The sequence below is a fragment of the Gallus gallus genome, chromosome 1 (assembly GCF_016699485.2).
Source record: "Gallus gallus isolate bGalGal1 chromosome 1, bGalGal1.mat.broiler.GRCg7b, whole genome shotgun sequence".
Classification (NCBI taxonomy): domain Eukaryota; kingdom Metazoa; phylum Chordata; class Aves; order Galliformes; family Phasianidae; genus Gallus; species Gallus gallus.
Window position 1 is genome coordinate 196,057,407 of NC_052532.1, and position 14,242 is coordinate 196,071,648.

The window sequence follows — 14,242 nt, forward strand, 5'->3', positions numbered from 1 at the left end:
AGCATTGGCCAATACAACCAGGTCCATTTCCTCTACGCAGTCTTCCGGCCAATCTGCCCCACACCTGTAGCAGTGCATGGGGTTATTGTGGCCAAAGTGCAGGACCTGGCACTTGGTCTTGTTAAAGCTCGTCCCATTAAATGTACCCAGCCCTCCTTCAGCTCCTTGATGTGCTCAGAGTCAGCTGCAGGGCAGCCAGGCAAACCCAACTGACTTCTGCAAACAGAGAAACTCAGTGCAGATGTGTAGTTTGGGCACAAATGCAAGGCATCCCCACTCAAGGCTTTAGAGGTCATGCTCCAATGTCCTCCCTACTCTTGAGAGCCACAGTATTGGGTTGTTCTCATGGCCACCGTGGTAGGAAATGACCATAAAGGTCACTAAGTCCAACCATCGACATGACCTACCAAATCCCATCACTGAACTACAGAATCAGGGAGTCACAGGAACATTAAGGCTGGAAAAGCCCTCTCAAGTCCCGTCCCCCACCCATCCCCACCATGCCCACTAACCATGTCCCTCAGTGCCTCATCTCCATGGCTCTTCAATACCTCCAGTGGTGGAGACCCACCAATGCCCCACGCAGCCCATCTCCGTGCTGATTCCCTGCTCCCAGCACACCCCGGTCTCTCAGTGGCCCACGGACTTCTCTTGGTCTTTAGATTCATCCATTAGACAGCAGCATTATCCACGTTTCCTTCTATATCATGGGGATCGTTTGTTTTTAATGTGCATTTTAGCACTACTTTATGGCCCTGGATACTGAGAGATGTGAAACGCTACAGCTGCCCGGTACATCAAATCAATGTAAACACAATGAGAATACGACAGGAGAAGATGAATGTGAGCGGTACATTATAAAACAATATTTCCTGTACGATTTCTGAAGCCAAAACCTAATTGTGTATTTATTTTTATTGCATTACCTGAGAGGCCACACTTAAAAACTCAGAGCAGCCCTACCCAGGAAACTGATATCTGTTGTGTACCATTTTCTCCCACACAGTGGAATGGATTTCTCATTCTCTTGCCCTCACATGGTGCAGCAATGCCAGCCTTTACACCTTACCTTCACACAGTGTAAATAAAACATGTTCAAAAGGAGAAAAAGAAGAAGAAAAGGATATGGTTACTTTGCCAGCAGATCTGCATAGAGTAGAACTGAAGGCAAAGTTAGCTTTTCATTTCGCAGATAAGAATTTAATCACTTGTCAAAATAGCAATTAAAATGGTTTGACACAAAGCCTGTTTGGATTTCTCCTCCTGAAAACAAGCAGACTGGAGACACTGTTCAGAGGAGCCAAAAATGTTTTCTTTCACTTGCAAGGATAAGAAATGTCAGCGTGGTGCATAATGTAGACAAGAGAACACCTCCTGCAAAGGCAGTAATTTCAGCATTTCTTCCTTGGTCGTTTAATGTACCATTTGCCCAAGGAGGCTGTGGATGCCCCATCCCTGCAGGCATTCAAGGCCAGGCTGGATGTGGCTCTGGGCAGTCTGGGCTGCTGGTTGGCGACCCTGCACATAGCAGGGGGTTGGAACTGGGTGAGCGTTGCGGTCCTTTCCAACCCAGGCCATGCTATGATTCCATGATTAAGGACACTTGGATCAACTTCCTGTGATTCCTACAGATGGCAGAGGGGTGAACACTGCAGACAAACATATTCTTTCCATGCACCCTCTGTGGATGGTCTGGGATTCACACCCATCACCCATGACCCCTCGTGATGAGCAAAGTGGTTGTTGCTTTTCATTTGGCATGCACAGCATCCCTCTTTCCTGAATCAGCAGGGAAACACCATCCCTGACGCCTCAGAGCCACTCACAGCCCAGCATCAGCTTCTGCTGACCACAGCCCATAGAAATAAAGCTGTGCTTTTCATGTGCCCTACATCTAAACCACGAGGTGCCATTGTGCAGCGCTGGTGCCACCATTCCAACCACAGCCGTGAGCAGACAGCCCATTGCACTTTCCCTGCCAGCTCTTGGCAATTAAATGGTATACAATGATCTTGCTTGTAATTAATTTGTCCATCATTCTTTGTGTCAAGAGCTGGAAAAGACTAAGAACTAAATGCCCTGGATATGGTATTGAGTCCTGAAAAATGCAGCGCACAGAATTCCTGTTCCATGTGGCACTTCAGGAGCCCATCTGACCTTTCCAGTGTCCTTTAGCACGAGGCAAACTGGACAGCCTCAAGGCTATATCTGATACTGTGCAGCTGAGATTGTGAGCAGGGAGGCAAAGACATGGGCCCAGAAGCAGAGACATGGATCAAATTTCTCTCTTGCTTGCATACAAAGCAGCAGGCACCTCATTGAAAAGCAGACATGTCCAACCATGGCAAGCTAAGTACTTCTGAAGCAAGCTAATGCTGCAGACTGAAATTGCATTGTGCATTCAGCACAATCAGGAGAGTTTCTTTTGCAGTGGGTTAATCCATGAACATAGCAGGCAAGTTCCCCTCTCTGCAGGCAGGTTTGTGCACATGGACCCACAGAACTTCCCTCTCCAAACCTGAATGCAGTCAGTTCAGACAGTACCTCTCTTACAGACTTTGTTGGTTTTCTGGTCATGTTTCAGCTTAAGCCTTGCACAGCACCACAGGATTCTGACTCCTGCATCCTTTGTTTGGCCTTGTTCCCTTCATGCCCATCTCACATTACCCAGTATGCTGAGCATTTTGCCTCTCTGTTGCTAAATCCCATCGCTTCCACAATGAAACAGTGGCAAGTCATAGGGAATTCATCAGGATAATATCCCAAAACAACACCTGGGCTGTGTGGATGGGATGTGATGGGAGTGGGCTGTGGTGGGCTGTGGTCATAGAATCACAGAATGGCCTGGGTTGCAAAGGACCACAATGCTCATCCAGTTCCAACCCCCTGCTATGTGCAGGGTCGCCAACCAGCAGCCCAGGCTGCCCAGAGCCACATCCAGCCTGGCCTTGAATGCCTGCAGGGATGGGGCATCCACAGCCTCCTTGGGCAACCTGTTCAGTGCGTCACCACCCTCTGGGGGAAAAACTTCCTTCCTTCCCAGGTGGTGCCCAGAGAAGGGATGTGGGCTTCTCAGTGCCCCAGATAAGCCCAGGAGACCACGGGGGCTTGATGGGACTGTGATGCTCAGAGCACCTCACTGAGCTGAGCGCCAGTAGAGCCTTCTGGCATAGAATCACAGAATGGTTGGATTTGGAAGGGACCCTTTAAGGCCATCGGGTCCCACTCCCTGCAGTGCACAGAGACACCCACAGCTCCATCAGTGCTCACAGCCCCATGCCCTGATTCAGTTCCGTGGGAGAACTGCTGCAGAGGAGCAATGCTCAGGGCAGGATGCCCACTTCTAAACCAAACCTACTGCAAAACATCAGCCCAGAGCTGAAAGATGCACACGAGGAAATTCGTGTGCTTTGCACGGGGATGAGAGAGATGCAGATCTGGGGGGTAAACTGAACCCAGATTAGTGCTTTGTCCTAGTGTAAATTAACTACTGGAAACCAATGCTGAACTGAGATCAGTTTTTTAGCTCAGCACTATTCTGGGATGGGTGGTTTTTGGCCAAGGGAAAGGCACTATGAGCTGCAGGAGCTCCGTGTGCTGCCACCTCTGCTCTCCTTGGAGCTCTGTGTCTGGGCTCATCCTTACAGCACTCCTGGAAGGAGTGAGATGTGACCCATTTCAGACAGGAGATGATGAATGTCTTTCTTTCTGAGTTATTTGTTAAGATCTGGGGTGCCCATGCAGCCAGGATCTGCACAAGTGAAAGATATGAGGTGCTACAACAGCCGTCGGGGGCAGCATTCATTACAGCAGCTCAGGCTTAAGGCAGAGCAGCTGCTGCACTGAGATGGGCTCTCAAGGGCTGTTTGCACTCTGTCTGAACTGCTGCAGAAGCTTAGAATGGCATCGAATCATTTTGGGTGATTTTGGATATTACTGCAAGAACTCAAAGGAAATGGGTAATTTAATGACAAAAGAGCTGACAGTGAATGTGATCAGCCCTACAACTGCTGCTTGGGAAATGCTTTGGGGCTGCACTGGGCTTCTCCAGGTGTCCCCCAGCCTCTGCCCACTGCTGCAGCTCTGCTGTGGGAGCATCCTGCTCCACTCCCTGCAGCTGCTGTTGCAAAGAGTGCCCAAGTGCTTTCGAAGCTCTTGGCTGCACACTCCAGGAAAACAGCCTCTCTGCAGCAAGAGTTTCTTTAGGATCCCGTATCAGTTTGTCTCAATGCTCAGTCCCTGCATCCCAGATGCCAGAGCTCTCAGTAGTGTGTTACTGCACTGCTATCAGCTCCTGAAATGGAGGACCTCAGGCCCACAGAGATGTACATTATTCCTCCAGATGAGGTGAAACTACCTTTCCCATTGCATTCCAGGTTGGATGTGGCTCTGGGCAGCCTGGTCTGGTGGGTGGCAACCCTGCACATAGCAGGGGGTTGCAACTGGATGAGCATCGTGGTCCTTTTCAACTCAGGCCTTTCCATCATTCTGTGATTCTATGAACAGACCTCTAAGATCATCAAGTCCGACCTCCAACCCAACTCTCTTTGGAAGCTTTTCACCCAGCAGTTCCCTTAAAACACAGGCAGATGTTATGTAGTTAAGGAATAAAGAGACTCCAGGCATGCTAATCCGCAGCACTTGCTTTTATTTCTGTGTTATTCCTTCTGGAGACTTTTCTAGTTCAGTGATTTTTAATAAAGAAGCAATTCCTGCAGTGATCCCCGTTATGCATCTGTGATTGGAGCAGGTTTATTACACTCCTTGTCCCGTGACTCCAGCACAGACGGTGAGATCTCCATCACACCGCAGCAGAATCCTCACGGGAGGGTCCCATAGATGGCGCTGCTGGGGTGGGTGCCCCCCTCCATGAGCACCTTCTTTCTGCAGCCAAGCAGGGAGTCCGGCATTTGGCTTCGGGGTTACATGGAATTACAGAATCACTGAGGTTGAAGACCTCCAAGATCTCCAAACCCAACCCCAACCCACCCCACCATGCCCACTGACCACATCCCTCAGTGCCACATCTACCCTTTTCTTGACATCTTCAGAGGGGGGGACATCTTCAGGGACGTCTTCAACAGACCACTGGGGAAGTCAGGGTGGGGATGTGGGGTGCCCTACGTGTGGGGCTGCACATTTCCTCATAGTGCCTGAAATGGTTCAAAGAGAGGTCTGGGCACTTGGAGTCCCACCGAGGCATTCCTTACATAGAGTCAGAGGACCATAGAATCACTCAGGTTGGAAAAGACCTTAAAGATCATCGAGTCCAACCACGACCCAACCATCCTACCCTAACTCTAACAGCCCTCCGCTCAATCATGTCCCTGAGCACCACATCCAGAGGTTGTTAAACACATCCAGGGATGGTGACTCAACCACCCCCCTGAGCAGCCCATTCCAGTGCTTAACAACCCCTTCTGTAAAGAAGTGTTTCCTGATATCCGACCTAAACTTACCCTGGTGCAACTTGAGGCCGTAACATGTGGCTCTCATTCCTGCAGCAGATGCTTGGTGGGGCAGAGGAGTATCTTCACCACCTTCTCTCTTATCGGCCGCGTCCGCACCCCGTACACGATGGGGTTCAGCAGCGGGGGGAAGAGCACGTAGAGGTTGGCCAGCAGGATGTGGACGTGTTGTGGGATTTCCCCCCCAAAGCGGTGCGTTAACACGGTGAAAAAAGCAGGGATATAGAAAAGGAAAATAACACAGACGTGGGAGATGCAGGTGTTGAAAGCCCTGGAGCGGGCTGTCCTGGATGGGAGCCTGAATACAGCCAGGAGAATCAGGATGTAGGAGGCAGCAATGAGCACAACATCCAGCACGACGGCTGCGAAGGGCACCGCGAGGCCATAGAGGACGTTGGCGGAGATGTCGGCGCAGGCCAGGCGGGCGATGCCCATGTGCTCACAGTAGGTGTGCGGGATGGTGCTGTGCCCGCAGAACGGCAGCCGCCGCAGCAGGAAGACGCAGGGGAAGATGATGCAGAAGCTGCGCAGCACCGCCCCCAGCCCCACTTTGGTGATGGCTGCGGGTGTCAGCACGGCTGCGTAGCGCAGCGGGTGGCAGATGGCCACGAAGCGGTCGAAGGCCATGGCCAGCAGGATGACGGACTCCACTGAGAAGCTAAAGTGCAGGAAGAACATCTGCATCAGGCAGGCGCCGAAGGAGATCTCCCCAGCGTGGAACCAGAAGAGGGCCAGCATCTTGGGCACGGTGGTGGTGGACAGCATCAAGTCGGTGGCAGCCAGCATGCACAGCAGGAGGTACATGGGCTGATGGAGGCTCTGCTCTGCCTTCACAACCAGCAGCAGGATGCTGTTCCCCAGCAGGGCAGCCAGGTACATGGAGCAGAAGGGGATGGACAGCCACACGTGCAGCTTCTCCATGCCCGGGATGCCAACCAGCACGAATGTTGCTGGGATCAAGCTGGTAAGGTTGGATGGTGGCATGAGGTGCACCTGATAGCAACGACAGAAAGCACTGCAGAATGGCATTTCATAGAATGGTTTGTGCTGGAAGGGACCTCTGGAGGTCATAGAATCTTAGTGGAAAAGATGGAAAAGGCCACTAAGGTAAACGAGTTCAACCTCAACACCTCCCTGCATGACCACTAACCATGTCCCTCAGTGCCACACCTCCACGGTTCTTAAACACCTCCAGGGACAGCAACTCTACCACCTCTCCTGGCCATTTAGTCCAACCCCCCACAATGAACAGAGACACCCACAGCTTGGAGTCCCATCCAACCTGACCTTGGGTGTCTCCAGGGATGGGGCACCCACCGCCTCCCTGGGCAAGCTGCGCAGTGCCTCACCAGTCTTAGTGTAAAAAAACCTCTTCCTTATATCCAATCTAAATCTCCTCTCTTTTTGTCTGAAACCATTTCCCCTTGTCCTGTCACACAGACCCTGCTAAGACACATCTGCCATGCCCAAGGTCTTCCACCACTACCAAATACCACCATCACCTCTGAGCTGTGAACAGCACACCCATGGGCACTATCCCTGGTTCTGGAGACCCCTGGGCTGCAATGCACTGCAGCAGGCACTTACATGTTTCTCCTCCTACTCTGTGCCAACGGCAGTGTCCAAATTCTCCCTTCACTTGACTTTAACATGATACAAATGCAGTTTTTCCATCAAGTACTTCCATGTAGACCAGAGTGAATGGAGATGGAACCAACCCGTACTGCACAAATACCTGACACTGATGTACCACCTGCCTGGAGCAGGGGGAAGAGGTCAGACAACAACAGGAGAGGATGGCCAGGTGCCTGCAGGGCTGCACGAGATGCTCTCAGACATCAGCACCTGCAGAGGGGATAAGTGGGATTTCCAATTTCAAGGGCTCACACCAGGTTAGGGCACAGTCAGCTCTAGGCCTGAAGCAGCTGCCCATTCCTCATGCTCACCTCCAGCCCTCTCCTCCTCTTCCCTTTTGGCGTTAGGGCTGAAGATCTCCCACTTTGGTTTGCTCTGCATCTCATGGGCAGAGTGGAATTAAAATGTAATGAGGAACTGGAGGGGCCTTTGGGACGGGGGAAGAGCACCGCTGCCCTGCTCAGGTTCAGAGGAGGCAGAGTCAGACCCAGGCTCACAAATTATGGCTGGGTTACTCTTTTCCAGCAGCTTCTGCAACAGAAATCAGCTCTGAAATACCCAAACTCAAAACTGGAATTGCTCCTAACACTGCCGAGATGAGGAAGTGCAGTGCTTAAAAACAAACCTGTGGGGTTGCTGCGCTCCAAAAGATTGGCTCCATGTATGAGAAAGCAATTGCATTTTTTCAGTTGGAGGTGGTTCCTCAGGGAGACAGCTTCAGATCTATAGGGAAATCCAAGGAGCTGTTTGTAGGAACAAAACAGTGGGCACTTTTACAGAAACACCAAAGGTAATAACTGTCTAATAATGTAAATGGATTAGCACAATTCCATGTAAATACTGCATAAAATAAAAAGAGATGTGGTGTATTGAGACGTCATTGTGGCCTTCCAGTACTTGAAGGGAGCATAGAAACAGGAGGGGGAATGGCTGTTTATGAGGGTGGATAGTGATAGGACAAGGAGGAATGGTCTTAAAGTGAGACAGGGGAGGTTTGGGTTGGATATGAGGAGGCAGTTTTTCCCCCAGAGGGTGGTGACGCACTGAACAGGTTGCCCAAGGAGGCTGTGGATGCCCCATCCCTGCAGGCATTCAAGGCCAGGCTGGATGTGGCTCTGGGCAGCCTGGGCTGCTGGTTGGCGACCCTGCACATAGCAGGGGGTTGGAATGAGATGAGCATTGTGGTCCTTTCCAACCCAGGCCATTCTATCAGTCTATGATTCTATGATTCTATGATATTAACAGACACAAAATGCTACTGATGCTAACAGATCTATGGGGGCAGTTACACCCAAAGCAGAGCTCCTCCTGCCCAACCCGCAGTGCTGAGCTGCAGATGGATGGAGGCACATTGCACCCCAGGGGAGCACCGCACTGCAGCCCCTCCTGCCCTACAACCCACAGACACAGGCAGAGCATTAAGGAAGGGGTTTTCCTGCTGGCCTCGGGAACTTTTTACTCCTAAAACCCGTGTCAGAGCTGCTGGCAGTGCATGATCCCAGCAGCTGTGCCTGAGGATGCTGTCCCGGGTTCAGACAGAATGGAGTTGGTTTTCCTCATACGATGCTGTGCTTTGGCTGCAGAAGGCAAACCCGGATGATCGCACACCAACATTTCAGTTGGCATTGCACAGAGCCAAAGATGTGTCAGCCTCTCACACTGCTCTGCCACTGAGGGCTCCGGGGGGCACGGGGAGCGGGGAGAGGGCAGAGCCGGGCCCAACGTGCCCTATGCCATGGCAATGTGCTGAGCAACAAAACCGGGGAGTTCCGGGGGCTGCATCTGCTCAGGGAACGCTGGGCATCACTCGGCAGATGGTGCCTTATTCCCGTTTTTCATTGCTTCTTCCCGTTTCTTACCCAACTGCCCCCCACCTCCGCGTTCTCGCGCTTTTACCTCGTTGTGATTCTCTCCCCACCGCACGGGGGGCAACGAGCGGAGCAGCGGCACAGCGGTGCTGCGGGGGATCGGAGCCCCCCGTCCGGAGCGCCGCCACCGGGCACGGAGCTCCGGAGGACGCACCGCGGGGCCGGAAGGGTTCGCTGCTGCCTTTCTGTCTCGAGGATGGAACCGACGGAAGCGTTTCCCAGCACCGAAGGGACGCGCGGGGTCGGGGATGCTCTGAGCGCGTTCCCCGCACCCGTCTCGCTCAGTTCCCGCTGCCCGGAACGCAGCTTCCAGCTAAAAACGGGGAAGGAAGGAGGGGGGTTTTGAGTGGGATTCGGCACCTCCGCTCCGGGCTCGGTCCCTGCGGTCCCCACGCCTCTCAGCAGCCCCAGCACCGGGGCTCCGAGCCGGGTCGGGCTGCGGTGCAGCTTTTGTACCCGCACCGTGGCCGCCGCCCGTCCCCAGAGCCCCGCAGCGCCGCGGGGATCCCACAGGAGGGGCTGCTTCGGCTCATCCGAAGGGCTGAGCAGCCAGAGGTACAGAGAGGGCGCAGAGGCTTTTGCAGAGAACTTAAGGCTCGTTTAGCAGCCCGCTGTTTGCGCGGATGTACGATGTTCCCGGTGATTATCACAACACAGCAATGTGGTCCCCGTGGCCGTGAGAGGGACTCCTGGATGGGATGAGGCCGCCGGGAGGGGGGAGGGGGGGAAGAGCTGCAGAGCCGTCCTCGAAGGAGCGGTGGGACACTGCTGCCCTCGGTGACCCCCCTGCAGCCCCCCACCGTGCTCAGTGTTGGCTGCTTTCTGCACATCATCACAGTCCCAGGACCAGAGAGTAGTGGGTGCCCCAACCAAGGTGAAGGGACAGGGCTCTGAGCAGCTGATGGACACGTGGGTGTCCCCGTTCATTGCAGGGGAGTAGGAGACCCCAGCGAGTCACCAGCCCTGGGTGGACCACATCCCTGTGGCTGAGGCTGGTATTGAAAGGGAAGGCTCGAAGCCACCAGTAGGAGGACAGCTCATCAGTTCCTGCCAGGGATGATGCTGCTGTGTGGAGCTGGCCTTATCACAGCTGCTCACATGGGAAATGGGGTCTGCTGCCAAGAACGCTTCCAGCCTCAGCCTAACAGGTACCTGGAGCATCACCCTGCACCAATCCTCCTAATGCCTCCAGAAAGAGAGAAAGGAGACATGGAAAATCGTGAGCAGGGAGAAAACAGAGGAAGAATGGGTTTGTTCATTCAAAGGGCTTCAGAACCATAGAGAGGAAGAGGAGGTGGGAGAAATGGATAGAAACCTCCTGTGGGATGTGCTGTCAGAGGAGGATGCTGGGAGAGAAAACATCTGCAAAAGAAAGGAGTGGGAATCCTGGAGTGGGAGGAAGGAGGCTCAGAGTGCGTGTGCCAGAAGGGAAGGGCAGGAGCAGGAGGGGGGGATGTGATGGGAGTGGGCAGAGCTGGGAGGGGGCCCAGGGAGGGGTCTGAGCTGATCCCTGTGGCTGGGAGCAGGGAAGCAGACCTGGGAGGGCACAGCAATGGCTGCTCCCCTCTGCCTGAGGCCACAGGTCTGGGTCATTATGGAAGGGTCCGCATCACTAAACCACGGAGCCCTATATGACCCCATCATTTATCATGGTTTGTGTTGTAAAGGCTCTGAAAAGCATTGTGGCACCACTCCATCCACAGCCTCAGGCTCACACACAGCAAAGCAAAGGGGAAACTATAGAAACCTATGCAACGGTGGGTGGGTCAAACCCAACTGTGAATGTATTGGGGATAAAAATGTCAAAGTGCCAGATGGGCTCTTGGAGTCTTGGAGTGCAAATGAGAGCCAAGCTCCTTCACCATCCTGTCTACAGCATCTCCAGACCTCAGTCCCTAACCTGCTAAAAGGTGCTTTTTCCTCCTCTGGTGGCTTTGCTGTCATGTTTTCACCTGGATTCAGTCTGGATTCTGTGTGTAAATGGGCAGCACCGCATTCAGGGAGGGCCTTCCCCATCCCAGAGCAGTCCTCATTTCTATTTGTTCTGAATGCCAGACATCCTTGCAGCTAAGGGGGAACTAATTATCATGGATGCAAGAATGCTACAGCACACGGTGTAGTATGTGCCTCGCTGCTTTTAATGTGTGATGAGACTGAAACGCGATCAACAACCGTGTGTCACTGCTGGGATGAACCAGTTGCTCTATCTCGTTGGACGGAGGTTCTTTTGCCAGCACCTCAGCTGCTGTGCTGATCTCCCCCCCATATCAGACACAGAATGCAATTTGGTCTTTGGTCCTGGCAGCCCACGGCACGGAGATGCCTATGGCTGCTGCTCATCCATCTCTTCCTGCTCTTCTTCCTCACTGTGCTCTGACACCAGGCTCACATCCTCCACCCTGCTGCTTTGTGATGAGCTGTCCATTTCCTCCAGCTCCACGGGCACCTCGCCCAGGCTGAGAATGAAGTCGGGCACCTCTGCATGGAGGGTGTTGAGCCCCAGCTGGACCTGCAGCAGCGCCTGCAGCGCCCGGGGGTTCCTCAGCAGCACTGAGATCCCCGCGCTCTCCATGTCCAGCGGCAGCTGCTGCGTGTTTTGGTCTTCAGGCAGGGAGTTTCCATCACTCGATGTGTGATCACCATGAAGCAGCATTTGCACAGGGCTGTCGGGGTTTGTTATCGCGCTTTCCAGCTCATGCATGAGCTCCAAGTTCCCTGCCAGCTGCTGCACTACGCTCTGCACCCCTCCCAGGCTGGGCCCCACCACATTTACTGCATGCCCAAGGTTCACCTCAATAAGACTATCACCGCTGCTGGCCACGTGCTCGTCCCATTCAAAGACATTATTGCTGCCCCTGTTGGGCTGCGGATCCCAGGGGTTGGGCAGCGGCCGCCGGTTCTCGGTGCAGGCGGGCAGCCTGGCTCCTCCTGGGGATGGGTTACTGTCCAGGCCAGCAAACACGTTGTCCTCCATCTGTGTCTGCACCGCGTCCAGGATGGGCTCCTCGATTTCTCTGTACAGCTGCTCCAGAATGCTGTACCCCCCAGGGATGCTTTCAAGGTTGTTCATGGCCAGGTCGTGGTTCCGAATCATCTCCTGCATCACAGCCGGGCTGCTGTAGGCCTCCAGGATGTCCTGGACTGTGTGGGAGCTGGTGAGCATGCGGCTGATCTCGGGGTTTTGCTCAGCCAGCTGCTGCATCTGGGGGTTGGATGTGACGATATCACTGAGCAGGTTGGGATTGGAGAGGATGCTCTGCCTGAAGGCGCTCTGTGCCACCTCGCTCAGCAAGCTGTCCAAGGACACTTCGGAGCCTTGGATGCCGTTCACCAGCCCCGACACATCTGCTGAGTCCAACCCTAGGATGTTGGTGCCCGTCACCCCCAGGAGGAAGCCCAGCAAGAACATGTTGTTGTTGATGGTGTGCAGGTCCAGCTCCGAGTTGATCATCCTCAACAAGAGGTCTTCCGTGGTCTGGGCCACTATTTCCTGGCTGGAGTTCAACAGCCCTGGCACGTTCTGAGGGATCAAGATCAGGCCCTGCAGATCAGCCAAGCTCTCCAGGAACAAACCAGGACCGCTGTGGCTGGGAGGCTGCATGAGGGCAGCTGCAGCTCCTTGGTCTGCCAGGCTGTCCTGCGGTCTCTTTGGGGATCTGATGACGAGGTGGATGTTGGCCCCGTTGTGAACTCGGTGCTGGCTCAGGGTGTCGTGGTCTTTGAGGATCTTCCCAGCAAATATCAGCACCAGCAGATCAGGGGGAGTTTGGAAACGCATGGCGATGTCTTCCTTGAACTGCTGGACGGTGCTGCTCTGAGCAACCTCAAAGTGCTCCTTCTGCTTCAGCGTCTTCACCACCACACTGATGACATCTGCAGAATCCGTGGTGACGATGGGCTGACCTACGCCTGCCACCCCTTTGTTCTCTGACATGATGGTGGCTCTGCGACCAGGGCTGTGATTTGATCTGACAAGGAGCAGAGCTGCTGGAAGGTGGGGAGTGCCGGGGGGGGGCAACGGCTGCCAGCCAAAATGAGGGCGGCTCCTCCTGCTATGGTGACAGCTGGGAGGGAGCAGTGGCACAGAGAGGGACCGCCTCTCTCTGCAGCACCAGAGGGCACATACCAGCCAGATGTGGCACAGCTGCTCCACTCGCTCACCACCCCATCATCCCTGCCCGCATAGAACTGCTGGCCCCGTGCTGTGACATCACACTGAGCGGGGTGGGTGCAGAGGGGCCATCTCCATGGGAGATGAGCTGGGCCATCCTCACCTCCACTGCCCCCAACAACCGAGTCCCAGCCTGTGCAGAGTCCCTGTGGAGGCTGTTCAGTTCAATTCCATGTTCCCAACGCAAACATGCTCAGCACCATTAGCAGAAAGCCTCCCCTACATTTACCTGCAAAAGCCAATGCTCCTCCTCAAACGTTGCTCATATTGTGGAGGCAACAGACCCAAGCCCCGCTGCTCTGCAACCAAGCCTTGAGGAGGTCCTTGGATAGAGAGTTCTTCTGAGCTCTGGGTTTGGTGGAAGAAAGTTGCCAGCCTCTGTGTGGTTTCTTGCTGCTGCTCACCCTCGGTGGGAGCCCAGCGGTGCTGCTGGTGGCACTCAGGAAGGAGAGGAGATGCTGAATGGTCCTTGGTGTCAGTGCAGGAAAACTCAAAGGTTTCACTGGGAAAACAACACTGCGCCTGATAGCTTCCATCCTTCTCATAGGCATATGGTCTAGACTGGGATATCACTGGTGGAAAACCATTTGCTCTCACGAGCCTCTCACTGCACTTAATTATTCTCATTCAAAATAAGGCTCTTCTAATCAGAATGCGTCTGGCTTCATTTTTTCTCTCATACAAATTCTTCCTTCTCAAGGGCTTCACAACAGCCCTCAGCATCAGACGTTTTCCCCCATCCTGCACTGAAGTCATCAGTGCTCAGAGCCCCATCCCTGACCTCGGGTGTCTCCAGAGATGGAACACCACCACCTCTGGGCAACCTGTGCCAACATCTCACCACCCTCATCGTAAACAACTCCTTCCTTATATCCAGCCTAAACCTCCCCATCTCTGTGCTGGGTCTGCTCACAGCCCCATGAAGGAGTCACCCATCATAACCAACCAACCTATACCTGGTATAGGCTGGTATATAGCCTATACCAGGGCTATAGGCGTATCTGTTGTCTCCTTCAGCTCCACAAAGGAGTGCTGGGACCATAAGTCCCACCTCTTTCTCAGCACAGCCCTGCAAGATACTTTGCATTCACGTTCACTAC

General features: G+C 53.8%; 2 protein-coding genes across 3 annotated transcripts; both read right to left on the reverse strand.

Moving 5' to 3' along the window:
- Positions 1–4,625: 4,625 nt before the first annotated feature.
- On the reverse strand, positions 4,626–9,115 carry OR52B2L (olfactory receptor 52B2-like). 2 transcript variants are annotated; one of them, XM_040660347.2, is made up of 5 exons: positions 9,000–9,115; positions 7,729–7,826; positions 7,204–7,313; positions 5,460–6,461; positions 4,626–4,914 (listed from the first exon to the last, which is right to left on the reverse strand). In XM_040660347.2, the coding sequence occupies exon 4, from the start codon at positions 6,450–6,452 to the stop codon at positions 5,493–5,495; it is 960 nt and encodes a 319-aa protein (XP_040516281.1). In that variant the 5' UTR covers positions 6,453–6,461; positions 7,204–7,313; positions 7,729–7,826; positions 9,000–9,115; the 3' UTR covers positions 4,626–4,914; positions 5,460–5,492. The 2 variants fall into 2 exon arrangements, with proteins under 2 accessions (XP_040516281.1, XP_040516284.1); XM_040660350.2 differs by having other exon boundaries at positions 7,729–7,846.
- A 2,179-nt stretch (positions 9,116–11,294) lies between these two features.
- LOC101748683 (ubiquilin-1-like) lies at positions 11,295–12,905 on the reverse strand. The gene has a single exon (XM_004938974.2). The coding sequence runs from the start codon at positions 12,903–12,905 to the stop codon at positions 11,295–11,297; it is 1,611 nt and encodes a 536-aa protein (XP_004939031.2).
- Between the last annotated feature and the right edge of the window lie 1,337 nt (positions 12,906–14,242).

What these genes read in the sequence shown, in the direction of transcription:
- OR52B2L (XM_040660347.2), bottom strand. Translation starts at nt 6,452, where the DNA reads ATGCCACCATCCAACCTTACCAGCTTGATCCCAGCAACATTCGTGCTG.
- LOC101748683 (XM_004938974.2), bottom strand. Translation starts at nt 12,905, where the DNA reads ATGTCAGAGAACAAAGGGGTGGCAGGCGTAGGTCAGCCCATCGTCACC.